General features: G+C 41.8%; 1 protein-coding gene and 1 long non-coding RNA gene across 3 annotated transcripts in view; one reads left to right on the top strand and one right to left on the bottom strand.

Moving 5' to 3' along the window:
- The first annotated feature begins 3 nt into the window (after positions 1–3).
- On the top strand, positions 4–23,675 carry LOC135106855 (uncharacterized). Of its 2 annotated transcripts, none has more exons than XR_010271483.1 (3): positions 4–74; positions 333–451; positions 23,537–23,675. It is a non-coding gene; the product is annotated as an uncharacterized LOC135106855 (long non-coding RNA). The 2 variants fall into 2 exon arrangements; XR_010271482.1 differs by lacking the exon at positions 23,537–23,675 and adding an exon at positions 12,903–13,038.
- Positions 3,513–27,924, bottom strand: part of LOC135106854 (cell adhesion molecule 2-like) — a 123,228-nt gene continuing 98,816 nt past the window's right edge. The window contains exons 2-7 of the mRNA XM_064016222.1: positions 26,945–27,078; positions 13,007–13,087; positions 9,298–9,430; positions 4,687–4,776; positions 3,838–4,029; positions 3,513–3,650 (exon numbers count right to left, since the gene is read on the bottom strand). Coding sequence (XP_063872292.1) covers positions 3,884–4,029; positions 4,687–4,776; positions 9,298–9,430; positions 13,007–13,087; positions 26,945–27,078 — 584 coding nt within the window. The 3' untranslated portion in view covers positions 3,513–3,650; positions 3,838–3,883. The remainder of the gene's footprint in view (positions 3,651–3,837; positions 4,030–4,686; positions 4,777–9,297; positions 9,431–13,006; positions 13,088–26,944; positions 27,079–27,924) is intronic.

The following is a 27,924-nucleotide window of genomic DNA, read 5'->3' as shown; positions in this document are numbered from 1 at the left end:
TCCTGTCACTCCGAGCTTGTGTCCGCGTCCATCATTCTATCCTGCCGCCTTGCCAGCAATTTCCCTGATACAAGGTGGGTCTACAAGGGAATTTAATGTGAAAGCAATATATATGAACACTGAATCATCTGAATATCATGGGATGTGTGAATTAATGGAATATCTAGTCGAGAAATAAGAAAAATGGGTATTTTTGTAATGGTGTTCGAAGTTGATGGATCAGATGGTGAGGTTTGGAGAGGTGGTGTGTGCTGGCTGCGAGGCGTACTCAGTAGGTAAGGGATGAAAGACTAAGTTGTATGAGGTTTGACGTCTTACACTATCTATCACAGTTCAGTCAGGTCTGGTATCACCCTGAGCGGCATCTGTGGAATGTGGAATCGTCTCCGAATTCTCAGTGCGCGTTCGAACACTGTTCCGAACCCAGCTCCGTTCGAACAGTTTGATCAAGGTGAGTAAATGTTCTGTTTTTAAGGCTAGTTTATAATGGAAAAGTTTTGCTGCTTTCAATAGTGACGTGTGTGTGTGTGTGTGTGTGTGTGTGTCAGTGGTCAGCGTCATCCTCTTGTTATGGTGGTGCGTCATTTCATTGCTTCGAATAGTGGAGGTTTCTAATTTGACAAACAACAATAGTTATACATAATCGTCACGATTTTAAAGTATAACGTTCGTATGTCACATTATATTCGTCCGAGAAGCTTTACATCACCAATAGACTGCAGTCATTTGTTTAATATTATGTCACTGTCACTAATGATGTGTTTATTAATAAAACACGGACGCGTTTCCTTATATCTGAATATCTGTCATCATGGCGTGCTGGAAAACACTGCAGACGTATCTCATATGGTCAATTTTATACGAAAGGTCCGAAACATTTTACGCTTAGTACCGTGTCATTGCCATTAGTGATGTCCTGATTAATAAAATACGGACTCGTTCCTTCTGTCAGTGAATGCCTCTACTTGTGGCATCACTGCAGGCGTAACTCAAACAGTGATGCCTCATTTCTCGAGTGCAGCTGTTCAAGGACGTGGGCTACAGTGCACATGAGAACCGGAAGCGGATGGATTTGTCCGCCGGTTCGTGTTTGCTGTGGAACCATTTTGCGGTGGAAATACTGGTATGGACAGTGAGGTTGGTTCAGCTGGGAATGTCACTTTTGCCATAAACACGTGAATATGTAGCCATCAGGTTTCAAGGGTTATGTAAGAGACACGTGTTCATCTATTTGTATTATTTTAGTTCGAGATATTCCGTTGAGAGGCTTGTTGATGTATTAGGAGTGTGATGATTTTAGTTACGATCTTGTTGGAGGTAATGATTAATTCTCCCCATCCTCCTCCCTCTCTCTGAAATTTCATAACTTTTCAACGCCCCGTATGGTTTATGTCTGCGTTATTTTGTATAGGAACATAAGAAAACTAAGGAAGCTGCAAGAAGCCACCAGGCCTCCCTATGCGCGGCTGTCCCTGTGTGTTGCGGAGACTTGTTGACTACAATAATTGTGTGGCTTCCAATGAAATCGATAGAATTGGTTCACGAGAGTGCTGGGAACAAATAAACATACAGACGCGGTTGATTAATATATATGAAGTACATTCAGAGAGAGAGAGAGAGAGAAAGAGAGAGAGAGAGAGAGAGAGAGAGAGAAAATGTTAGACTACCATTTTTTTAAGCACCCAAAAGTACATTATCGAAATTTAAGAAACCCATCACCATGATTACTTCCATTTCGTCTCTTCCCTTAGCTAACCCTCTCCCCCTTCCCAAGATCTCAAGGAATGGGGAGGGGGCCAGCCATTAGGGTGAATTAAAGCAGCAGCGTCCGAGCTTAGAGTTCAGAAGACAAAAGAAAACTCGTGAATTTCATTAGTTTAGAGAGTCAAGAAGATAATCAGGTTTATTTGCTTGTTTCTGCGTATCCTCTGCTGTAGGTTCTCATGTGTTTTTGAAAGTATTTTCTTTTTCTTCGTCTTTCTTTTAGAGTTTTTATGATTCTCTTTTGTTTTCATTTCAGTGGTTTTGTTGCTAGAGATTGGAAGTGAAGAACTAATGAAAACACATACACACACACACACACTCTCTCTCTCTCTCTCTCTCTCTCTCTCTCTCTCTCTCTCTCTCTCTCTCTCTCTCTCTCTCTCTCACACATACACACCATAAAGCAGAGATAGATATGCAGGATAGGAACAGATACGTATATACGTGTTCATAGATAGATAACAAAGACAGATTCTGGCTCCCATTTCTGAAGAATGCCGGCTGTGTTTTGTATAGGAGTCACAAAATATGGACAATTAAGCTGGCACGGTGACAAGCAAGGGACTGCTGTGTGGGGCAAGTGAGGCGGAAAAGTAGATGGTGATATTGTATTCTGAAAGAGAGAGAGAGAGAGAGAGAGAGAGAGAGAGAGAGAGAGAGAGAGAGAGAGAGAGAGAGAGAGAGACCGACTGTGTTCCTCCCTCCTTCTCAGTGCTTTCTTGTATAATAGTGAATATAGGCCAGACATTACGTGGTGTTTCAATAGACACACCAGAACGTAATGATAGATGCTCTGAACGTGGGCGATTATCCGAACATTTATTAAGGGAATATATGTAGTTTTATTTATCCACAAGGGAGACAAACTAGAAACAAGAATTCAGGAGAAAAAAAAAAAACGATAACTGTCTCCCCAAAATAGCTCAGTTTATACTGAATAAATATAATCTGAGTATATAAAAGGTTAAAGTGAAGTACAAGTATTGACATGAATTGGAAATCTTTGTTTTTATTTCACAGATGGTGGGTATATAAATATTTGTCAAGCGGAGACTTAGTACGTACACCGCCTTTACACAGTGAAGTATAATGACCTAATTACCATTGCTGTCTTGAATACACTACATTTGTTACAGTGAAGTCATGAACTGAAATGAAGGGAGAATTGGGTGTCTGTATTTACACGTTAGTCGTTACATCGTCACAGCGCTTGTACTGGGGAGGAAGATATGGAAAAACAAAACTTGAATATCTTATGGACATCACACTGATTACGTACAGAGGATACACCACCGAGATTTCAGCCACACCTCGCACTCACACGCGCACACATTTTTTTTTATATATATTTTTTTTTCATATTTATTAAAAACAATAAAATATACTCGTGAATTGGTGCAAATTGTTCTATTTATACAGTTACAGTTTGTATACAGTCACTTTTTTTTTTTTTTTAAGCCCTAAGATACATATTTATTCAAAATACATATTACAATTCCAAACAAATTTTACATATTTTTTTTTACGCATTTATAAAACACCATTCACACTTTACATTAAAAAAGTCACCACACTCCTAAAGATACCAAGAGTATCCTATATTCTGTAGACCTGAGAAGCCACCAGGAATGTGTTCGGTATAGCCTTTCCCGGCGGCGTGGTGGGCTGGCCACTGGTGGGTGGGGCGGGGGTCGAGCCGGCACGGGGAGATGGCGGTAACACAGCGTGGTGACGTAGCTGGAATCAGGCACACCTCCATCTCGTAGTTCATCATCTGAGTGGCGGGAGCAGCGTGAGGGCGAACAGCTGCAGGACCACTGTCAGCATCACCAGGCTGAGCGAGGCCGTGGCGCCGCCTCCTGTCTGCATGGCTGCCGGCTGCTCTCCTGGGGTTGGGGCGTGATGGGGCATGTTAGTAATGTAGTCACAGATGCTGGGAAGGCAGGCAGACAGACCGGCAGGCAGGCAAACACACACACACACACACACACACACACACACACACCATTCTTTCCTCTCTCTCTCTCTCTCTCTCTCTCTCTCTCTCTTACACCCACACACACGCATACTAACCCTTCACCACAGTCAGGGTGACAGAGGTGGGGTGTGCGGACGTGGGTCAGCAGGTGTAATTGCCGGAGTGCTTGGGGGTCGCCTGCTCGATGATGAGGCGCGACAGTGTGCCCTGGTGGTCTTCCTGCGTCAGAATCTTCACGTTGCCCTCGTAGTCCAGAATGTCCAGGTTGTGGTACCAGTACACCATGCCTACCGAGTGGAGGTGGTTGTAGGGACATTTAACTTTGGTTGTTTATTGTAGGTATTCTGTGATTTTGGTCTACAGATTGAGGCAGAATCCCACGTAACACTACTGAACACAACAACACAAGAGTTCTGAGTGCCAATTACATGTAGTAGTTTTGGGAATTGATCAAACATGGATGGTTGTAGTGTTTGGTTCGAGGGATGGCAAGAATTATTACTGGCGCACTTTGCTGATTAATAATGATGACAGGTACTTTATATTTCTTGTGATTACTTAAGTATATTCACCTTCTTCATCAAACTAAAAACTCCAGCAGTCAATAATGGCTTGACAAAGTTGCTAGCTATTTTTTTCTTGCTGTAAAGTTACCTTATTTATTTATTTTTTTTTCGTAAATGTATTGAGCAAGTGGTAGGTAAAAATCCTCGTCTTCTATGAATCCATAGAAGTCTGCCTCATTTCCTCGTCCTCTTCTGGAACCCCATCCCATCCCCACGCCTCTCTTTCTAGGTATAATCAAAACGGACTAAGAATCATATATTCAAAGCGCCATGTTGAAAATCACTCATTACATTCTTGACGCCTAACACAGATCTATACTTTGGAGTTATTTCCATGAGCCTTGTCATGGTGAAGTTCTGGTGAAGCAGAGCACATACCTGCCATGTTGACTTGATTGATGACGCAGGTGAGGTTGATGGTGCTCCCTGCCTTCACATATTCGGGGCCAAGGATGACGGAGCGCGATTCTGCAACAATAGCAATATGGTTTAAATGACGGTGCCTCGTGTTAAGTAGACAGAGAGCGAGTAGCTTTTTTGCAGGCATTACAATAATGTGCTCTGCGTTTTCGTTCTCATAAATCTTGCAGCAAAATCAAGGAACGAGACTCCGTAACAAAAACAAGATGATTTAGACGCAAATGTTGTGTTTCATTCGCAGTGAGAAGCTGATCAACATTTTGCACTCGCTTCTTTTGTACTTTGCCTCATCTTTCAGTCATAAATCCTGTATGAAACTCAAGCAACGAGATTCCGTAACAAAGACAAGATGATTTAAATGACAATTCGTTTTACGTGGTACACTCGCTCGCAAAAGTCGATTAAATTTTTGCGGTCACTAGCTGATTAACTTTTTGCATTCACTTCTACTGTGTTTTTACTTCTTTTTTTTTTCAGTAAAATTCTGTGAGAAAGTCCAGGAACGAAATTTTCCGCCAAACACAAAATATTTTAGACGATAGTGACTCATGTTAAGTGCTCTAGTCGCGGCCAAGAGCTGATTAACCTTTTGCACTCACTTTTGTTGTGTTTTGCTTTCTCCCTCAGTCACAAGTTCTCCAATCTTTTAATAATCTATCTATTGTCAGATGTTGTAAGAAGATTGTCAGCACGTCACGGGACTGAAGATTGATGGAAGACGCGAAAGAGACGTTAGGTTTTCTTTCACAGACATCGCCCATGAACCAAATCACATCATTATTTTCTTGTATATGAATTTTGTGTTGTTCTTAACATCCCAATTACTTGTCAGTGCATCATATTAGACTATCGGGATTATAATTAGTTTTGGGAATATGACATTACGCTCAGTGTAATGACGAAAATCGAGTATCGTCTTTTTTTTTTTTTTAAGAAAATAACAGAACAACGACATACATGATCTGTGTGTGTGTGTGTGTGTGTGTTTGTGTGCGAGCGCGCGCACGTGCTTGTGCGTGTGAGCCTACCTACTTGCCTGTTCCGGTACACTCAACCACGGAAAAATTAAAAAAAATCGTTAGTGTACCAAAGTCTTTGAAGGGAGTAACTGTCTGTGCGAGGAAGGCGCACACGTTGGCGGCATGACCGTTAAAGGTGCACCGCCGTGGATGGGGAGTGTGGGGTGCGTTGGCGGTAATGGAGGGAGGCTGTGCTAGGCGGCGGGTGATTCGGAAGGCCTGGCGGCTGCGGCAGTTTAGGAGGCAGTAAAGGGTATTTAAGGAGAGGAGATTATCCTGTTGATGGCCCATTTACCATATTCATGCAGACCAAATTGAAAAGAATACCAAAACATATAATACAACTTTAATGTTTTAACCTCTTTCTGAAACTAATTTTAGCGTCTCCTTGATGTTGCCTGTGACGAATTTTACTGCCAGCCTTGAGCACAGCGGCGCGCGGCCCATTTCTGTGTTTTCACTCTCCGCCGCATTTGTCTGTAAAGGAGTGCTCGGGGAAGCCTTGTCAGGGCAAATTGGTAAATCAAATGTCACATCAGCCTTTGTTTTTTTTTCTGGTCAAAGATTCATAACCACTAAACATTAACAAGTAAGAGAATGATTAGATTAACAAGGGAAGGTTTAATGTACACTATAACTAACACCCCGGTTAATATTTTTAGGTGAATTGTTTATACTTCAAGTTGATTGACTTAAAAAAAGAAACCATATCTACAAAATTTCGAAAGGCGAATGCATGGATTAGATTCCTGATGCAAGTAGTATTGTTGCTACTTTTACTATTTTTACTAGGTGACCAGCTGTGTAACTTGGATGATTTCGAAAAAAAAAGAACCATATCCACGAAATTTCGAAAGGCAAAAGCACGCATTAGATTACTGCACCAAGTCGTACCGTAACTCACACTCGGGTTTCATAAAGAGGTAAACTGAAGAGATAAACTGTTCATACCTCAAGTTGACCAGTATAAAAAGACAGACATTTCTTGATACTCCACCATCATTACGACTTTCAGGACTGGTGAGGTTGGCCTTGACTCCATCCGTAACGCGATATGAAGCCTGTTAACTCAGCGCGTGAAAAGTTAAATGCTTATGCAGCAAATAACGATGAGTGGTGAGCTGGAAGTCTCGTGGAGAACAGCGCGTAAGTTTCGTTGAATATACACCCTCTGCCATTTTCGCTGGCTATGTCCTGCGGTGTAAACTTGTGTCGCGCCAGGTTAATGCGATATTCCGTGTAAAGCTGAATATACACACTGAGGCCTGACCTGGAATTATAGACGTCCGCGTAATATTCTCCCTTGTTTTCTGATCTGTACTGTTTGTTTTCATGCCACTTTGAGGAGGAAATGCTTACTTACACTTCCTTTTCCTTCAAGAATCATGCGTTTATTATTGTATGTATGTAGATTGGACAAGCGCCATCTGCTTGGAACCTGATAACCGTTATGAAAACTTCGCTATTCCACTCTAGAATCTGCGCACCACCCCAGTCACCAAGCTTTCCTTCCTTCACGAATGACGGATACGTATTATTCTCCCCGACCATAAATAGCGGTGCCAGGGATGCATCTTTGGGGACAGTGAAGAATGAGGAAATTTGAATATATAGTGGAATACTCAGGCAACCAGGAACTCCGTTGATGAGCAAGGTTAGGGCAAGCGACAGCGAGCTCAGGGAAGGGTGGAAGGAGGGAGAAGGGTTGTGTTAACGCATTATTCAAGGGTATGAAATCTTGCTTATGGTAATACTGTACGCAGGGGGGTCTGTTGGAAGGCTGGTGGTGGAGTGCCTGCGGTGAAAGGCTTGACGTGAGGAGGATATTACATCGTGTTGTGATTCCTGCGTTTTGCTGTGTTGTGTTGCAAACGAAAATGTAATGTAAATTGTGTAAAACTTAACGAGAGACAGACAGGCAGTCAGACAGGTAGATAGATATATAGATAGATAGATACATACATACATACATAGAAAGATAGTAGATAGACAGATAGATAGATAGATAGATAGATTGATAGATAGACAGGAAGATAGATAATGAGATAGACAAACAGATAGACATATATAGACATAGATAGATAGATAGATATATCCTCCACATACGTACAAACTCTTTTACAAAAGCTCATCTGTACTACACACTTTCTATTATACAGATGAAGCCTCCCTCCCACATATTTATCTCTGTGAAAAATAAGTGAAATTGAAAGAACAATGATATTAATTCCCGCTTGTGGTTTTGCGAGCGTAATCCGTCACACTCATTGTACTCAGACAGTGGGAATAAACGACAAACATGAGCGGATAATTGCTCGTTTGTTCAAAGTCCTGATGCTTTAAACACACACTATTTGGACATGGCGGCGCAACACTTAACGCTTACGAGAGCTGCGGCGCAACACTTAACACTTACTAACGTTTATAACGGCGTCGTACATTATTCGAGGCAAGATAAAGTACTTTGCAACCACTTCATAACTTTCACAGCTAATACGGCTCGTTTTCATTTCCACCTCTTTAGTGGCCATGCAAATGAGGTACAATTAACATCTTTTTTAGAGGGTAAAAGGTCACATTGGAGTTTTGCCGTCCTGCCTTCATTGCCGCTCCCGAAACTCTGCCAGCCACGCTCAGCTTTCGTGGCTCTCAGGGTTCTTTAAGGTTTCGTGGAGGGTCGATACGGGTTCTGCTAGATTATGATGAGAAGTGATGTGTAAAGTAGTAAATATTTGCGTTCTTTTTTTTTTTTTTTTCCTGAAGCTGTCTGTGTTTTTACTCATAATGGTTACATAAATCATAAGTAGTAAATATATTTGCGTGTTTATCCTCACCTGTTTGTGTCTCGTGGTAGTTATATAAGTCGTAAGTAGTAAATATTTGCGTTTCTATCTCAACTTGTTTGTATGTTTATTCATACTGTCACATAAGTCATAAGTAGTAAATATTTCCGTGTTTATCCACACCTGTTTGTTTCGTGCGATAGATACGTGTGTGAATATTCCTGTGCTTCAAGATATCATCGGTTTACAGTTTTTGATCCGCAGTCTATCTCTTTGACACTGAAAGGGATTAAACCGTAATCTAATAAGGTGATCAAATGTGCTTTTAAGCGATTTTAACTTTGTAAAATGAAAGAGTAATTCCATGAAAGGAAAGTTAAGCGTATGTACGTACATTTTTTTATGAAGGGATAAAAAAGAGAAAACGAATATTTCCTCTGTTTAACCGCAGTGTTGATTTTCATTAGAGTGCGGGAGTGGACGGGCTTAATAAGTTTAGTAAAATTAACAGATCTGCATAAGAAATAAAGGATTAAAAAATAAACGTACTCCATCCAACGGAACATAATGACTGCCGTATTATATCCACGCATTACTAACCACACTGGGTGGCTCGTTTCATGGAAACCAAATACAATAACATGTACACAAGGGGGCTCTGAAATACGAACATTAAGTCAAGTGTTCCTGCTGGATAGAAAGGCAGGGAGAGGAAAGCTGCCCTGTGCCTTGAGTGACCCTCCTCCTCCTCCTCCTGCCACACTTACCGACCACCGTCAGCGTGTAGGCCATGGATATCTTGGGCACGGTGTTCACTTGGCACTCGTACACTCCTGCGTCACGTAACTGCACGTATTTGACTTGCAGCGTCCAGTTCTCCGACTTCTCCGCGTGAATCACCTGGAACACAGAGAGAATAGGGAGATAGGGAATGTTTCTTGGCGTGTACGTGTGTATCTGGTCTTGTTTTCACACACAAAGGCTATAAATATTACAGGAAGGACTTGAATCATCTGGGACATAGAGAGAATAGGGAGGTAGAGCGTATTCCTGTGTGTATCTGCATATTTACACACACACAGCCTATAAAATGTTACAGGGAGGACTTGAATCATCTGGGAAATATATAGAATGGGGAAGCAGACAGTATTTCTTGGCGTGTCTATCATATTTGCACACACAGAGTCTATTAAATGTTAAAAGGATGACTTGAATTGACGTAACATACTAGTTCTAATTAAAAATGGCTTAATTCTCTGACAAGGAAGGACTTGCAAGAACAGAGTGAGACAGTAATCTACCTGAACAAAGGCCTACACTACACTACGCTACCCATACACACAGATACGCATATTTAGTTGAGTAAGTGGCAATCGACACTGAGAATGAATTTGTGTAAATTAGGCATGTGTGAAATGAGAGAGAGAGAGAGAGAGAGAGAGAGAGAGAGAGAGAGAGAGAGAGAGAGAGAGAGAGAGAGAGAGAGAGACGAGGACATAAGCTGTATAATTAAATGAGGTTATCTGCTCTTAAATCATCGCGTGAATGAAATGTGTAACAAGGCTTGGTACGGAGTCACATCTCGCCGGACGTCTTTCAGTGAGGCAATTACTGAATGCTTTGGACTGACTTTATCGCGTCAAGCCGGACGAGTAAAGGCTACAGCACTTATTCCTTTCCCGTACGAGGTAGTTGGTAGGGAAATAAGTTTTGAATGTAATCTAGTTGTGTGTCTGCGCTCTAATTTCATCTCATTACGTGTTGTATAAGAAGTGTATATCAAATCTCTCTGTTACCTTTGAATTTCATAAAGAAGAATGTCATTATTGGAACTCTCAGATATTACTTCTAAATTCAGTCAGGTTTGCAGTCCAGTGAGAGTTGCTTCATGGGAATTGTATATAAGATTTTTGCTACCTGTGAGTTACGCTAAGAGGAATGAGGAAATACTGGATCTTTTTAGCACCACTAACAGATTCACTCAGGTTCGTAATCCAGTTAGAGTTGCTTCTATCCTCTCTCAATTTTACTTGTAGCTTAACTTTGCATCAGTCATATGGAGGCGTGTGTGTTAAGGGTATCAATCTATTCTCTGTATGGTGCGTCTGTCAGATTTCACTGTAACTCTAATGGTGCGTTGATCAAATTTGATGCATGCATTTTCATTACCACTTTGACTCGTAATGGCAATGATACCTGCTATTTCAGTAATTCCATTTTGTTTTACTCAATAATAATAGAACTTCGGTCACTGGAAATATTGAATCTACTCCATCCCTTTTTGACGTCAATGGTGTTTGGAAAATCATACTCCAAACTTGCACCAGATCGTTTTATCAAGCTTGGTGTTAAGCCAAACCAATCAGAGTTAAAATGTCACGTACTGATGGAATCTCGCCTGCACATCCCTTAGCTCCTGTCGTGTCAGTTGACCAAGCTTTCATCATGACGAAGGGAACATTTTGCTTTGTGTATTACCATTTGAATTCGCAAGCCATGAAAAAAAAAAAAAAAAAAAAAACGACCAAAAAACGAGAGAAAAAAAAACGACATACAAGGATTATTTAACATTCATGCTAGAATTTCTAATCAGGTAATGACATTTCAAGTGATTAATAATTTCGCGCGTGATTAGGCTTTCAGTAATGTTAAAAATTATGGATATTAAGTTAATGAACGTAAGATTTAAGATTTCCAGGAATTTCCGTCTGTCGTCTGTAGGAGAGCAAAGGAGAGAGAGAGAGATAGATAGATAGATAGATAGAGAGAGAGAGAGAGAGAGAGAGAGAGAGAGAGAGAGAGAGAGAGAGAGAGAGAGAGAGAGAGAGAGAGAGAGAGAGAGAGGTGGAGCTTGCTTCCGCACAAGACCTGTTGCTGAGGTGTAATGTATGAAGATTTACTAGAGTGAGAGAGAGAGAGAGAGAGAGAGAGAGAGAGAGAGAGAGAGAGAGAGAGAGAGAGAGAGAGAGAGAGAGAGAAAACCCAATTGATCAAGTTAACGGGTTGCTTCACGGTCCTGTGGCGCCAACTTTTCTTAACCTTTCACTCCTATGGTCGCCCTTTGTCAGCACTGGGAGCACTGGATTCAAAGGCTTAAGAGAGACGGCGCTGCTTCTCCCTCTGCAAAAACTCCACGAGCCAGGTCCCAAAAAACTCACAATAACTGATACCTTCTCTTCATTTTATATCGACAACTGAGCTTAAAAAGTCTCAAGTTTCATAAATTCCAAGTGGCCATTCAGATTCAGAGGGTTAAGAGAGAGAGAGAGAGAGAGAGAGAGAGAGAGAGAGAGAGAGAGAGAGAGAGAGAGAGAGAGAGAGAGAGAGCGCTGCTTCTCCCACTGTGAAAATTTCAAGAGCCAAGCACGTAAACTCGAAATAACCAATGCTTTCTCTTCATTTCACGGCGACAACTAGACACAGTATTCGCACATCCGGCAGCAACACCACTCTCTCTCTCTCTCTCTCTCTCTCTCTCTCTCTCTCTCTCTCTCTCTCTCTCTCTCTCTCTCTCTCTCTCTCTCGCCCCCCTTATATTAGCAACTCGATCGTTTGCCCGTAATTTGATCAACCTTGAGCAGTGGAGTTCTTGGTGACCTTAGGGAAAACCGCGCGGGGGTTATTGGTTCTCCGCTAGCAAAGGCACTTGGTGACTCCGATTTCTCGTCATTTAAGAGAAACCCAAACCAGCCAGCCATAGGAGTTTCCCCGAGACCAATGTTACTCTCCATTCCCTGTCCCTGTCCCTCTCTTTCTCTCTCTCTCTCTCTCTCTCTCTCTCTCTCTCTCTCTCTCTCTCTCTCTCTCTCTCTCTCTCTCTCTCTCTCTCTCTCTCTCTCTCTCTCTCTTACAACGTCACACCGGTAGGCGAAAGTCTTCAAGTTCCTCGGATTCTTATTGATCTGAAGGTCGTAAGAATGCAGTTAAGCACGTCATGATGTTGGGACGTTTATCGAGTTCTTGCTCCTGCATTCTCTTCTTTTGTATGTGTGTCTTTTGTTCTTCCTGTCCGTCTGTCTCTCTGTCTGCTTCGTCCATTTGTCTGTCTGATTGGCTAGCTGAGTGTCTCGGTCTTTGTTTCTGCCTATCTGTGTTTGTTTTTGTTTGTTGTGTGCTTGTGTGTGTGTGTGTGTGTGTGTGTGTGTGTGTGTGTGTCTCTCTCTCTCTCTCTCTCTCTCTCTCTCTCTCTCTCTCTCTCTCTCTCTCTCTCTCTCTCTCTCTCTCTCTCTCTCTCTCTCTCTCTCTCTCTCTCTCTCTCTCTCTCTCTCTCTCTCTCTCTCTCTCTCTCTCCCTTTAACTGTCTCTCTTCATTCAACCTTTATAAAATTTCTTATGCAATACCACATTTCCCCTTTATTCAACCCTTCCCCAGTGATATCTAAGGAAGCAATACCAAGGAACTACGTAGAAACATTCCATTCAGTTTTGATTGAAGGAAGTAACATTAACAAAACCCAAGTAACAAGAAACCTTTACCTGGAAGCGCTGGTCTGAGGCGAACACCACCATGCCTGAGGTGAGCACGTGCAAGTCTCGCTTTCTGATCCACGACACTTTCTGCAAGACGAATTACAACAATTAGAAAGACTACTTGGGACAAAAACAAACGTCCGCTGCTGCCGCCGCTGCTGCTGCTGCTGTTGTGGAGGCGCCGCTCGTGCCGTAAAAAAGAGTAAAATACAAGAGCAAACTTTTCATCTCTTACGGACGAATCTGAAAGTAATTACGAGATGAAAGTTAGGAGAGAGAAAAAAAAGTATGATAAAGTTAAACTGATATGTATGCTGTATGTGTTCGGTATTTTTTTCATAAAGAATGGTGTATTGAAATAATGTTTTGTAGATCATGTAATATTCATAATGAAGAAAGGGGAAATGATATCAGAAATGTGTTTCATTTAGAATGGACGACGCGTGACATATGCGAATTAAAAATTTGACAAGTTTTATATTACCGGGAAATAATTTTCATGTCAAAACGGGAAGATGGATGATAGATAGATAGATAGATAGATAGATAGATAGATAGATAGATAGATAGATAGATAGATAGATAGATAGATAGATAAATAGATAGATAGAGAGAGAAAGAGAGAGAGAGAGAGAGAGAGAGAGAGAGAGAGAGAGAGAGAGAGAGAGAGAGAGAGAGAGAGAGAGAGAGATCCTTTGGGAAAGTATGTTCATCAATAGTTTTATAACACGTATGCTCTCTCTCTCTCTCTCTCTCTCTCTCTCTCTCTCTCTCTCTCTCTCTCTCTCTCTCTCTCTCTCTCTCTCTCTCTCTCTCTCTCTCTCTCTCTCCATGACCAAAGTAGTACCGGTAGATTAAAGAGCGTGGTAAGGTGCAAGGTACACTTTCTTCTCGACAGTGCCTCATCATATTTCCGCCTCGCAGCAACACATGTTGGAGACGAAATAACTCAGTACCTTACGAGAAGATGAAATATCGCTCTGGGTGAATGAGTAGAAAAGGTCTCTCATTTCTCTTTATAGACGCTGGAAAATTACTTGATGATGAAGGGGACTTTGCGCGGAGAGGGAGGTGTAAGTGCAAAACAGCCTGGTCTCCTTGTCTAGACTAAGAGTGATGGTGGCGTGAGGAAGCAATTACTCCCAGTCATACTCTTACTCTTATGCCGTTGGTTTGCGTTGCTGAGTGCGAGTCCTTCTTCACGTATCGTCAGTTTTCGCTCAGGATAAGTGATCAGGAGCGAGTGGGGAAGAAGCCTCTTGATGTCCTCCACGGAAAAACAAATCGCAAGAAGGAAGTTTGGTACTAAAAGCGAATAGTTCTTGGAGGAAAGATTATTCCCAATTAACATGTATTGAAAGGGTGAGGTTCTGGTTCCCGATGCCGGCAGTTAGGCCTGGAAATGTCTTAATTTTCATTGCAAACAGTTATGTTGGTAATAGCCAATCAGGACCCGGAGTGAGGCAGTTAGGGGCGAATTACAGCCGCCTCGAGAGCACCTGACGCCGCGGCAGCTCGTCTTGTTATTGATATCGGCGACAGAAGCAAAATTTCGGGTTTAAAAGTGGAATTCAAGCCTCGGTAGTTGGCTTGAATTATTGCATGTCTCTTGCATCGCTTTGTCTTGCAAATTTTCAGCGGTGGGTCTCGCTCGGATTACTTTTATGAGGCGAGAGAGATGGGAATGGTCACGTGCTGCAGGAGCTCACGTGAAGACCAATCAGTTACGAAATAGGAAGAGAAAAGATAGACCCGAGAGAGACGTGACGTTAGGTAAGGAAGTCGTGAAGGAGGCAGGCGGGAAAGGGGCCAACTGGGAGTGATGCCAAATAGGAAAAAAAGGAACGTTTATTAAATAACCAGCCAGGGAAGTGTTCGGATCTGCTCAGGAGGTGACGGTGACAAAGCCACATGACGCCTTGCAACAACACTCGCATCCTTAATGTTTAGGTAAAAGTTGCAGGGACTTCTTAAAGGTTGAGGATAAACTGGTTTTCTTAGGGAGTGTAAAATCTTATACGAAATTAAACAAAGTAATAACTAGTGAAAATTTTGTAAGAATAAATAATATAAATGAAATAATATGAGGGTAGTAGTCATATACATTCTCTTTTTGGTTACTTAGTTATGTAAAACCATGTACAAGAATAAACAGACTAATAACCAGTGAAGACTTAGTGAGAATAAGTTACATAAAATTACTACAGAAGAAGCAGTCATTTATAGACGTAGCAGTATTTAAAACAATGAATGAATGAAACTGCTCCAGCGGATAGATGTGTTTCAGCGTGGACTTGTCTTTTCCTGCCTGGAATTTACCTTTTTCCAGAGTCGCATTGATTTCTTGCATTTTACGACGTGCTGATTATCTTTGCAATTTTTATGTTATAGTTTCAATGTAAAGTACTTATAAGAACTAAAATCGCACCCGATTAATATTAAAGTTGTAGTAAGGATTAAGTTCTGGTAATATATCCCCGGTCATACTCCACCGAAAAGTTACTAAGTCAGTTAAAGACAGCGTCATTCATTACACACGTGGAGGTAAATATTCCTTGGAAATAACGAGGAAAACTGCCGAACAAAACCAGGATTTAAGAGGAACTGTTTTTCCGGTTGTTTATTGTTATGGTTCGTCTTATCTTCCAGCGAGATGAGTGACGACTTCGCTGTGTTACCTGGGAGAAAGAGAGAAAAGAGGGGCAAAGGGGATGGGAGAGGGATGATGGAGGGACGAAGCAGTAGAGGAGGCCACGTGCAGTCACTTAACTCATTTAACAAAGCATTACAAGCACCCTGATTCTGTCAATGCATGGAAGACGGCTTGGCTTTGTTACCTGCGAGTGAGAGAGGGAAAGAGGCACAGGAGAGGCAACGAGGCAGCAGAGGCAGCCACGTGTGGATCGAAGTCACAATGAATTACAAGCACCTAGATTATCCCAGTGCGTGGAAACTTACTATATTTTAAATGCACGAAGATAATTGAGTTTTAGAGAAGGCACTGCATGCAACAAGAGAAGCCCTGCGGGGATGAATAGAAACGACTTCAAGGTGTACCTCATTGTTCGGAGAGACGCAAAGTTTGGGGCGTCTTTTGGGAAATATGACAAAAAGTAAGCGACTCAATTAGCTTGATGGCAGTTGCTCTCCTGGGTCACCTCCCGCTTACAAAAAAGAAGTCTCGCTCCTTCCTTCTTTTTATGATGCAGAGATCGCTTAAAGGTGGCATGCGAGACCGGTATCGTCTGGGGAAGGAGGGGACAGTGGAGAGGATAACACGGAGGAGTACCTGACAATTCTGGAAAGGTAATGGTCGATCTGGAAACCTCCTTTCATAGCTCTTTCCTCACACTTTCCTCCTGCCTCGGGGATTCACTACTATCATAGCCGTTCATGGAGCAAGCATTGTCGTTCTCCGTTCCCTTCACCTCCTTCCATCTAAGGAAAAATTCTGAGACGACAGCATTCAGGGCTTCCTCATACTCTCTCGCTCGCTCGAATCATCTTTCTGCTTCAGAATAGGAACATATTCTGAAACACCTCTACGTCGCACTTCCACTGTAATTAAAGTGACACGGGTTTTTAAGTGCGTTTTTACAATTCTAAAGTATTAACAGATGAAACACTCTTGAGGACCAGGCTAATCATCTCTGTGGCCTTTAAAAATAGTCGTGCTGAGAGAGCAAAGGGTTTGTGAAAACAGATCATACTTTGCTCCATCTCGTTCCTTTGTTCTATACTTAGCTGTTTGTTTTTAGCGCGTGTTATGAATTTCAAGAGACTATCAAGCTATTCATAAATGGTGCTTGCAGAATGATGCCGTAGAATTTATGTATCAAAGTGGCATAGTTCTAACTTTTTAATTTCTAGTGCCACAAGTTAAGTGTTATAAAAATGAAGACAGTTGATGTTGTAGAGCACATGAAAGATCGTATGAGACACATGCAAATGAACTAACAAATAACTTAACAAAGTAACTAAACGCTGATTTTTCTTCTGCACCCTTCATGTATTTTATTCATCTACTTAATTACTCATTGATCTCTCCATCCATCTATCTATCTATCTATCTATCAACCTATTTAACATTTTTTGGCCTCATTCTTTAGCGCTCTCTGTTCCCTACTAACGTACCACGCCAGCGCACGAGTAACGTTAGATGTGGCTGCTCGTTACAACCTTCGTTAGTGTTGTAGCGTCGGTCTCGCCAGCCGTTATTGGTGTCATAATGAAGGTGGCGGAGGGAGAGCCAATGTGGGCTGCTCCGGGGTTGGTCGGCTATTGACGCGGGAACACAATGCTTCATGTGATCTCCCTGTTTGTTCCCCGTGAAGCTGGCAAACAGTGATAATGCAGTGATGGATCTCTGCCTTCCTGATACAAGGCGAGTAATGATGATGATTAAAGGGGGTGAAAAAAAAAGGGTTTCTCAGTTTGTGTTGTATTTCGTATTTCTTCATTTAAGTGTGTGTCTGATTTGAAAGTATTCTGTTATCGTGTGTGTGTGTGTGTGTGTGTGTGTGTGTGTGTGTGTGTGTGTGTGTGTGTGTGTGAAGCACTTCTAGGTCTTTATTAATAGCGAATGGTTGAATTTCTTTTATCTTGTTCAATTTTATACGTGTGAAGACGTCTGGTCAAAAACAGAGAGAGAGAGAGAGAGAGAGAGAGAGAGAGAGAGAGAGAGAGAGAGAGAGAGAGAGAGAGAGAAAGTCGCTCACTCAAAATATCGCTCCCGCTTCTCCTCTCCCCACCAAAAGGAAAAGAAAAAGAAAAAAAAGAACTAAATCACAGGAGATTCCAAAAAGCCACTGTAATTCCGCACTTGGCTTGATACTCATTGGCATTACCTTGGAGACCCTCGCACCTGGAGCCACTAAGGGGAACGTGAAAGTCTCGAGTGTGTCAGGTAAAACAATGCAACTTGGGCCGACCATCTAAAGATACGTGTTCCAAATAGGTGTGTGTGTGTGTGTGTGTGTGTGTGTGTGTGTGTGTGTGTGTGTGTGTTCAAACGAGCTTTCCCTGAGTGGCCAGAACCCCTAACGTAAGTGAAATGGTTCCTGTTCAGAGCCTATTGGTGTAGAAGTGTCCAATTTTAGGGAGCAAACAAAGTATTTTCCTACGTATGGAGAATTTTGATTGACTTTATTAACAATTTGAAATTACTTCACATCAATATATAAACATAAACAAGACGGCTGCGATGTGAACAATGAAATTTGGCAGTTTCTTACGTAAGGAATTAAATTTATTATTAAAAGTGTATTACATTAGTGGTCAGTGAACGGCTTGCAAAACGAGGCTTGAAAACCTTTTTCGTGAACATGTTAGCAGGTGTTGGGGGCACTGACACTGCTTCTGGCCGGCTGTAGCGTGGAGTAAGCCCTGTCTACTGTTATGTGTGCAGGACCCTCCCCTTTTCTCCAATCCCACGCAGTGCAATAATACCGCAACGGCCATCACAGCAGGGTGGATGATGCACCTGGATCTGTATTCTTAAACGTTTGGGGTTTTCATTTCATCAGGAGTAATTCTCAAAAGCTACAGATTAGATTCCCAGTGGTGTCTTTCTTATTGTTGGTGCAGAATCCTTGTTAAACTATCACGAGGTACATGAAAACACCCCCGAAAACTCTAGTAAATTTCACTTCAACGTGTTGAAAGTAGTTTTTTTTTAAGACGAACTCTGAGCAAGAGTACCAAAATCGGAGAAAAAAGACCCACTGAAGGTACGAGCCCCAAAATAGAAGCATTCTGAAAGCAAATCCAAAATCATATCGTGAAATGTTGTGGAACATCCCTCTCGAAACCATTTAAGTCTTACGCTGGAGGAAATACAGAAGCAGACACGGAGCTCTAAAGCTTACGAGTAGAAGAGAGTTCGAATAAAAGACCGAAACATTTAATATGGATCTTGGTCTCATAGGAAAGGCAGAGCGAATCAGTGAAAGAAAACAAGGCACCGGAGAGCAGAAACTGGCGGCATCTGGTGTCTCTGAGCGTTTGAAAATGTGGACTTTTATCTCACCGGAAGGCAAAAAGGATCAGTAGAAGAAAGCAAGTCACCGGAGAGTAAGGACTGGCAGGGCGAATCTGAAACATAAGCCAGGAGTAGCGAAAGCATGCAGGCATCAGGCAACTGTCTACTATCCTTGCATGAATGATTAGATCTCACACCAGTACACGTCCGCAGCGTTGAGGTTTGGCACCGCGTCAATGGGAAAGGAAGGAACGAGACTTGACTGAACACTCGCCTCGATAGTGAAAGAAAGGATTGACAAGAAACAGTGGCTAGTGCTTTGTGGCTAAAATGGACAGAACATTGTGCTCCGCCTCAAAGCAAGGCGTTCTCACTCGTATAGTCTCAAACAAGGGCACAACTAGAACACAGTAGATTGAAATACCGAGGAACTGATCAGCGGGCTCAAAAAAATCTGAGCTTGGGGAGAAAAGCGACTTGTCAGGGATACGAACCGGGACGCGAAAGTGAAAATCCACCACATTACCAACCGAAAAAAACACACACACAAAAGAAAAGAATAAAAAAAAGGAACTGGAAAAGTAAAAGAAAATAATTTGTTGCTCCCTGTCTCCTCAAGAAAACAATAGTTATAACGCGTTTCAAAATAAGCATGGACAATTGGATACATGGATACAAGACTACCGAGACTGAGGGAGGAAAGGAAAGTGAAATACGACTGTGTTTCTGAGTAGACCAAGGAAAAGAATGAAGGAGTGAAGATACTGAATAAGTTTTTGCAGACTAGAGGAGGAACAAAAAGTCTGGTGCAATAGAAGAGAGAGAGAGAGAGAGAGAGAGAGAGAGAGAGAGAGAGAGAGAGAGAGAGAGAGAGAGAGAGAGAGAGAGAGAGAATGTAAAAACGTCTCTCATCGTCACTGGCAATAAATTTCCGCATGCCTCTTCTAATGGCTGTTTAGTCTCCTGTGCAAAAAATCTGTATCTGTCGTCAGAATTCATAATGAGTAATGACGTTCGTACATTAAGGGAATAAAAGATGCATTAATCCCACATTTCCAGTTGTTCTGTCGTATAAACTTTTAATATTAGGTGTAATATTTTTTTCAGTTATTTATTTATTTACTTGTTTATTCTTTTTTTTTTAGTATTTGCTTCATTATCTTATGTTGCATATGTGTACCTGAATGTACTGTATTTCTATATTCGTACAAGTGTGCATTAAAGCAAAGGTAAAGGAATATTGTAATAAAGTATCAACACATTCTCAGAACTAACAGGTCTAGCCTTGATAAAGTCCCATAAAAAAAAGTAACAAACTGGTTCTCAAATAGTGGAAGATGACTGGAATAGACTCAGTGATCATACTGTTAGTGGCAAGGCGATATGGAAATTTGAAAGATTAGATAAGTGTATGGAAAAGAATGAAAGCTGGATATATGTACACGCATACATTTTGTACAGGGACTGCCACTTAAAGACTGTTGGCTTCTTGCAACTTCCCTTCAAGTTCCTATATTTTGTTAATAATCCCACTTACTTAAGTCGAACCCTTTTCTGCTCAAGAGTTTAGGAGTCTTATGTACTAATTTTTCGTAAACTCAGTCTCGTTTACAAGAAAAAGGAAGAAACATAAGGTCACCCCAACTGTTGCAGCGTTGTGTGAACCTCCCTTACAAGAAAAAGACAAGGAAAAAGAATAGGGATCATCCCCACTGCTGCAGCTTAGTCAACTTGAACAAGGTTACACGAAGCCACGGTAAAAAAAAAGCACGTATTTTCCCTGCATCACTTGGGCTTAAGGAAGAGAGACTACCTGTCCTCTACACCTTACTCGTATACTGGGAAAAAACAGCATAAATCACTGGAAATTTCCAAAGTCTGACGCGGCTTTCCTCTTGCCTGGCACTCCACAGAGTTTTGAGAAGCCGCTGCGTGATGCTCTGCTGTCATCTCAAGGGAGTGAAGGGAGCAAGTCCGCCACAGTGTTAAAGTTTAGCGTAAATATTATCCCTCGCTGCCTTTTTTTTTTTTTCTTCTTTTTTTTCTGGGATATTTGTACTGATATTGTAAGAACCTTAAAAAAACATAAGAGAATAAAGGAAGCTGCTGTAACCCATCAGGCGTACGCGTGGCAATCTCCGTATGAAACATGTATATGCATATTTCCATCTATCATTCTCATCCATGAATTTGTCTGATTTTCTTTTAGCTCCCTAATGACTCTGTACTAACAACCTGATTACTGAGTCTGTTCCATTGATTTACCACTGTATTTCAGAACCTTTTTAATGACGGACCATGAGTAACGGTGCGGAAGTGTTTATACATTTGAGTCTTTTATTTAGAGAAAAGCATAAATTTTATCGATGGAAGACGTCGGATTATTTATTAGAAATCCTTAGTGTCATATATTGATTATGAAAATGATGATAATGATATTTGTGAAAATGATAATGATGGTAATAAAAATAATGTAATAATGTCACCTTTATAACGATACAATTAACACCGTTGGAAAGCCGAGAATTCCCGTGAAGTAATTAATATTTTGCAAGGGACATTTTTTTTTCTTTTTTTCCTTTTCTTTCTTTTATCAAAATTTCGTGCGGTGTAACTTTTGGCAACCCGCTCTTTTGTCCCGAGTTGTGGCGCGCAATCCATTCACTGATGAAAAACAGTAATAGTAATGTGAGCAATTTACGCAGGAGTGAATGCGTGGGATGGAGTTAATACCTTTACTTGTAAGCACATGCAAATTAGTTTGTAATGGCGTTATTTGGCTTGCGTACGCAGTTAGCAGGCGGCAGTTGGGCAAGTGATAGTGGGAGAGCATGAAAAGAGTTTCCATGAACCCTGTGATGTTTGCTCATTACCTCTGTGATAAACTTGGCTTCGCATAGCCTTGTTACAGTGTTACAGTGCTCAGGGGTCTGGACCATTGAATGCACTTACATTTCAGGGTACAGGTAGCAATGCGCCAGACAGTCTTCGTCTTGCACGCGCTCATTCACGACCAATTTATAGTGTGAAGGTAGAAAACATTATTTATTTATTGTAGATTTACGTTGTGGCGGTTGCAGAAGAGCGATTCCCAGCACGCGTCAAAGCTATTCAGTGGCTCGTGCTTATTAACAGCAGAGTTTATGCAAGAAGCATCCTGATCTAATGACGCTGCGGTCCACAAATGTACGTTTAAATGCACGGAAAATAGCGAAAGATTTGTTGCTTAGAGGGAAAACAATTGCCATATCTTTATCACAGACTTATAGTAACTGTATTAAGAACGCATCTATATTACGTCACCTTCAACCAGCTTGTGATTCACTGATATCAAGAACAACCACAGTGCCTCAGATACCAAACACTTTTGAACCATTAGTATTGCAATATGCTGTGCTCATGAGTCTTCCTCCATCAATGAGTGAGAGTGTTTTCGAGACGGACACAGAGGGGAACGGGAAGGGAATCTCTTTACACACTACAAATCATAAATGAAATGCAGTAGGTGATAATGGCAAGCTGCTCAGACTCGGGGTCCTTGTGTGTTGGCGGTGGCGCGCGGCTGCTGTCCTTTACTGTCGCTCTTGAGTTAACTGGTGGCGTGGATGTCGTCTCTGAGGCTTTCAACACACGAGAGGCCGCCGCAAAACCCTGCAAGCTGCGGTCAGACCGTCAGAAGCCTTGCACTGCACGGTCAAGCTCGGTTACATGAATAACTCCCAATCAGGAAGACACACAGATATTCCACCTCACGTCGATGCCGCCAGGAAGTGTAATTAGCGGCGTGTGACTCTCCTCCACCGGGACGCCGTCAGGAGGTGAAAATGGTGATCTTCTAAATTGGCAATCGCACTGAAACTTCCCGAAATGGATGATTGTGAGGAGAGTGATGATTGTGAGTTCACGGTTATGGCTTGCGTGACGCACTTTAACGCTGGGACACGGTGAAGGAAGTACCCTGCAATTACCACAAACAACACACAAGTTCCTATGGTGGTCTATCCATCTCCAGAGTAAAGTCGTTTGATCCTCTGATACCTAACAATGGAGTCTGATGTTGCCTTCTGTGACTGTCAGAGTGAGGCCAATTTTCTGAAACGGTATGTTCTCTCACCACTATTTTTCAAAGGCCACATAAATGATTACCCGGATTCTCGAGGCTGTTTCTCCCGTTAATAATGTTAAAATTTTGTAAATCTGTCACTAGAATGGTGAAAAAAAAAAACATTAAAAACCCGTGTCACTTCAACTATAGCCTTTTGAAAGTAATTGGGTTGTGGACCAAAATGTTTCAGAATATGGACCTGAGGTACAGACCAACACACACACACACACACACACACACACACACACACACACACACACACACACACACACACACACACACACAGAGAGAGAGAGAGAGAGAGAGAGAGAGAGAGAGAGAGAGAGAGAGAGAGAGAGAGAGAGAGAGAGAGAGAGAGAGAGAGAGAGAGAGAGAGAGAGACACGGAGAGAGTCATGCAAGGAGAGTGAGACATAATGTGACTGCCATCTCATTCTTTGCACCTGACGCAGCCGTGTGGCAAGGGAAGGAACAAGACGAGCATCAGCGCCCCCGTCACGTTTATCATCTCCTGCAGGGACTCTGGCGCCGCGTGGCTGTCAGGTGCGGCGTGATCGAAGCTTGCCATCACCACCACCACCACCACCACTGCTACAATTCCTGTATTTCGGTCACAGTTTCCTCCTTTTTTTCATCTTACGCTCGCCTCACAAGTAACAATGTTAGCAGCAATGTATTAACAGAAGTAATGGCGGTAGAATGAGCGTTAGTAAATTAAACGAAGGGCATCCCATCACCATGTTTCCTTCAATTTTTCATCTTGCGCTTCACCAGAAGTAATAGTACGTATTAACGGAATGGCGGCACTATGAGCTTTACTTATTTAAATGAGTGGCTATTTAGTCAACTTGCTCCCTTCGTTATTCTTTTCATCACGATTTTTTTTTTTTTAACCGTTTTTCATATCACGCTTACTTCACCAGTAGTAATAATAGCAGTACTTCTTAACAGAAGACATGGCAGTAGTATGAGTTTTGGTAATTGAAAAGAGTGGTTATTTATTCTCGCAGCACTTCTTACTTATTATTCTTAATCTTCCTTTGATAATAGGTAATGATAAACAGCAGCACGTATTAGCAGAAGAAATGACTGTAGTATAAATCTTAGTAACTGAAATAAGTGACCTTGAGTACTTTTATTACCTATCAGTTGTTCCTCTTTATCTTTTGTAATGAATACGAAAACAGATTAGTTTCCTCTATTGAGTCCCACGGATCGAGCGAATTGTATAAGTTGTTTGGAAAGCGAAGACAATGTAGTGTTCTACCTCCGGCCCTTGGAAGTCTCCCACATGCAAGCCTGTCAAGCCATTCTCTCTTTCTCTCTCTCTCTCTCTCTCTCTCTCTCTCTCTCTCTCTCTCTCTCTCTCTCTCTCTCTCTCCCTTCCTCTAATTTTGAACGTACAATTATGAAACGTTGTAATTAAATTTGTGTGTGTGTGTGTGTGTGTGTGTGTGTGTGTAGATATATATATATATATATATATATATAGAGAGAGAGAGAGAGAGAGAGAGAGAGAGAGAGAGAGAGAGAGAGAGAGAGAGAGAGAGAGAGAGAGAGAGAGAGCGAGCACGCTAGTCTACAAATCAGATGACACGCTGGGTAATTACAAGACACTGTTATTATGAACTACCTTATAAATTTCACAGCAGCAGCACCAACAGTATCATCCCTGCGTACTTTTTAGCTCCTGGTCAAAATGGTTTACTCTTACATTTGCTTCTACGAGTATATTAACACGGGTGTATTATTTGGGAGATTACCCTTTAGGCGCCCTCTCTCGTTTTCTGTGTGTCTGTCTGTCTCTCTTTATCTGACACTCCTTTACATCTTCCTTTCCTTCGCACTTACTCTTCTCGTCACACATTCGCCTCCATGACATATTCTGAGACATTGCCCTTTGAGATCCCTCTCTTTCTGTTTATCCGTCTGTTTGTATCCCTTTCTCCATTTCTGACACTCCTTCACATCTTCCTCTCCCTCATACTTACTCTTCTCTTCACAAACTCGCCTGCATGACACACAACACTCCATCTCCTGCTCCTCTGTGACATATTCCAGTAAGGAAGTCCTCAGGGGCATAGGAGAGAAGCACGAACAATAAACTTTTGTCCCGGTGTCGTATGTACCGCCAGTCACGTCTCCTGTCTGCCCCGCCTGCCACCCCTCGCAAGCCACTCGTGTTTTTGCACCGATGGATCGTTGCTAACTGAAATAAGCATTGGTAGGGAGATTGAAAAGGCTTATCGGGCTCGTGCACTACACGGGTCAGCTTTTCATAGTATAATGGCCCCTGTTATCTTTTTTATTTCCTTTTATAATGTACTTTTATAATCCCGACGAAATAAAACACCTCATTTCATATATATTTTCTTTCTGCGTTTTAAAATGTCATAAAATGCAAGGAAAAACGCGTCCGGCTTGTTCCGTGGGCTTAATTAACACTTACTTTTTTCTCCACCCAGCCTTTTGTTATGCAATCTCATTATTTAATTTGTGCAAACGTTTTCTTTCCTTCTCGCGGTGCAAAATAAGAGCTCAATATTTTAGTGAATTATTCATGTATATTTAAAAAAAATACTAAACAGATTAAAAGTGAATAATTTGAATGAACTATAATATTAAGAAGAAAATATAGTATAACAAAATTCATTTAGTTCACGAGCTACCTATCTTGATTTCTCTACTTTAGTAATGATAAGTTGGTTTCAGTTACTTATGTGTGTATGAGAAAGAACACTAAACAAATGAAAACTTAATCTTTCAGTTATCTATGAAGTTAAGAAAAACAAGACAAAATAACCAAACTGATTTAGTTCACGAGCCACTTCTCTTGATTTTTCCACGTAAAATATCTCAGGTTGGCCATAATTTAGTAAAGGGAAGAAACAATCTGCTCTGTGACTTACCACTGAGATGGATCACGATAAGAAACACACGGGCACTACTTAACACGTGTCTTTGTAAGCCGGATGGAACAGGAATGGAAGGAAGAGAGTCTTGAATAGAGAGGCGAGGGAAGATAAGAAAGAGTAGAAAAGAATAAATACATGAATTACAGGAGGTAAATTGATGATGTAAAAAAAGTAAAGTAGAGAGACTGAAGGAATGGATTACAGAGGGCGAAATGATGATAAAGAGTGAAAACATCAGTTACAGCCGGGGAAGTGATGACAGTAGACTAAGGAAGATTCGCTGAAGGCCAGTGTTGTCCGAGGCAGGAAGCGTGACGCCTATTCCGGTTAAACTGACCATGCAACCTAAAAGTGTCCAGAAACTCGTCATTTTTAGGGAAGTGAACGACCCTCTCTGCGGAAACATGGCCCACTACAAGCCAGCATGGGGGTCGTTGTGTGCGTGTGTGTGTGTGTGTGTATGTGTAAAATTGTTTTTGTCAGTGTGTCAGTCTACCCTTCTTTCTTTTTTTCTTCCATTTTTTCTTTCTTTCATTCATTTATTCATTCTCTCTCTCTCTCTCTCTCTCTCTCTCTCTCTCTCTCTCTCTCTCTCTCTCTCTCTCTCTCTCTCTCTCTCTCTCTCTCTCTCTCTCTTTCCGCTTTCCCTTCCCTTCTCTCTCTCTCCCTCCTCTCCCCCGTCCCCCCTCTCTCTCTCTCTCTCTCTCTCTCTCTCTCTCTCTCTCTCTCTCTCTCTCTCTCTCTCTCTCTCTCTCTCTCTCACACACACACACACACACACACACACACACACACACACACACACACACACACACACACACACACACACACACACACACACACACACACACACACACACACACACATTCCATAACATACACTCACACACTTACTAAACACCTTCCTTATCATCATCTCATCTTCCCTCTCAGGCTCTCCACTCACCGCCTTGTCGCCGAGCAGCGCCACGCGGCAGTGAAGGTAGGCAGTCTGGCCTACGGAGGCAGTGATATTGCGGTTGCCGGGCGAGAGGAAGTAGGGCACTGTGATCAGCTCCGGGTAGGGATCCTCCAGTGCAGCTGTCAGGGAGAGAGAGAGGAGAACGTGTTTAGATTGACAGAAAAAATAATTGGCGTACTTTCTGATATATTGATGCTGTGTTTGCGGTTAGTGTCAATAGGTTAGGCATAGGAAGTGGTCTTTCAGTTGCCTCCAGTGCAGTTGTCAGGGAGAGAGGAAAGAGAGGGTGTTTAGACTGACAGAGAAAAAAACTGCTGTACTTTCTGATATACTGATGCTGTGTTTGGGGATTAGTGTTAGTAGTTTAGGTATAGGAACTGGTGATTAAAGTGGCTTAGAGGGAAATACGAAAGACTGAGTCGGCTAAGAGACTTTTTATTATTTGTAGAGAGAATGGAACAATCAGAGGACTCACGTCACCTCTCATAAAAGTTTTGATTTTTCTTTTTTGTTTAGTCTTTTGATAGAGCGATTTTTTTTTTTATTTGTTTAATTACTGTGAAGGTTTATCGATCATTCTGCTTTGAGTTATGCATTCCTAAGTTCACCTTCATCGCTGTGAGAACGTGAGATAAAACAGACAAGGATACAAATAGACACATAGACAGACAAACCAAAAGGAGGAGAGGGCAGGCAGAAAGACAAGCAAACTCTTCCCTTTGTCCTCTTATTTCTTTTCGTTTCCTTTTTGTGCGTGTGTGTGTGTGTGGGGGAGAACAACATTCTGAACATTTTTTTATGCTTTTTCGTGGCCTTTGCTGACCTCCTGACATGTAGAAAAGAAAAGACACAGGCACACAGATAAACAGACAGACAGAGAAATAGACAGACACAACACTCCAAACATGATTTTTCTATATTTTTCTGTGCGTTCTCTGGTAACCTCCCTGATATGTGGAAAAGAA

This window comes from Scylla paramamosain, chromosome 14, assembly GCF_035594125.1.
Source record: "Scylla paramamosain isolate STU-SP2022 chromosome 14, ASM3559412v1, whole genome shotgun sequence".
NCBI lineage: Eukaryota > Metazoa > Arthropoda > Malacostraca > Decapoda > Portunidae > Scylla > Scylla paramamosain.
This window is presented reverse-complemented; position numbering and strand designations above follow the sequence as displayed.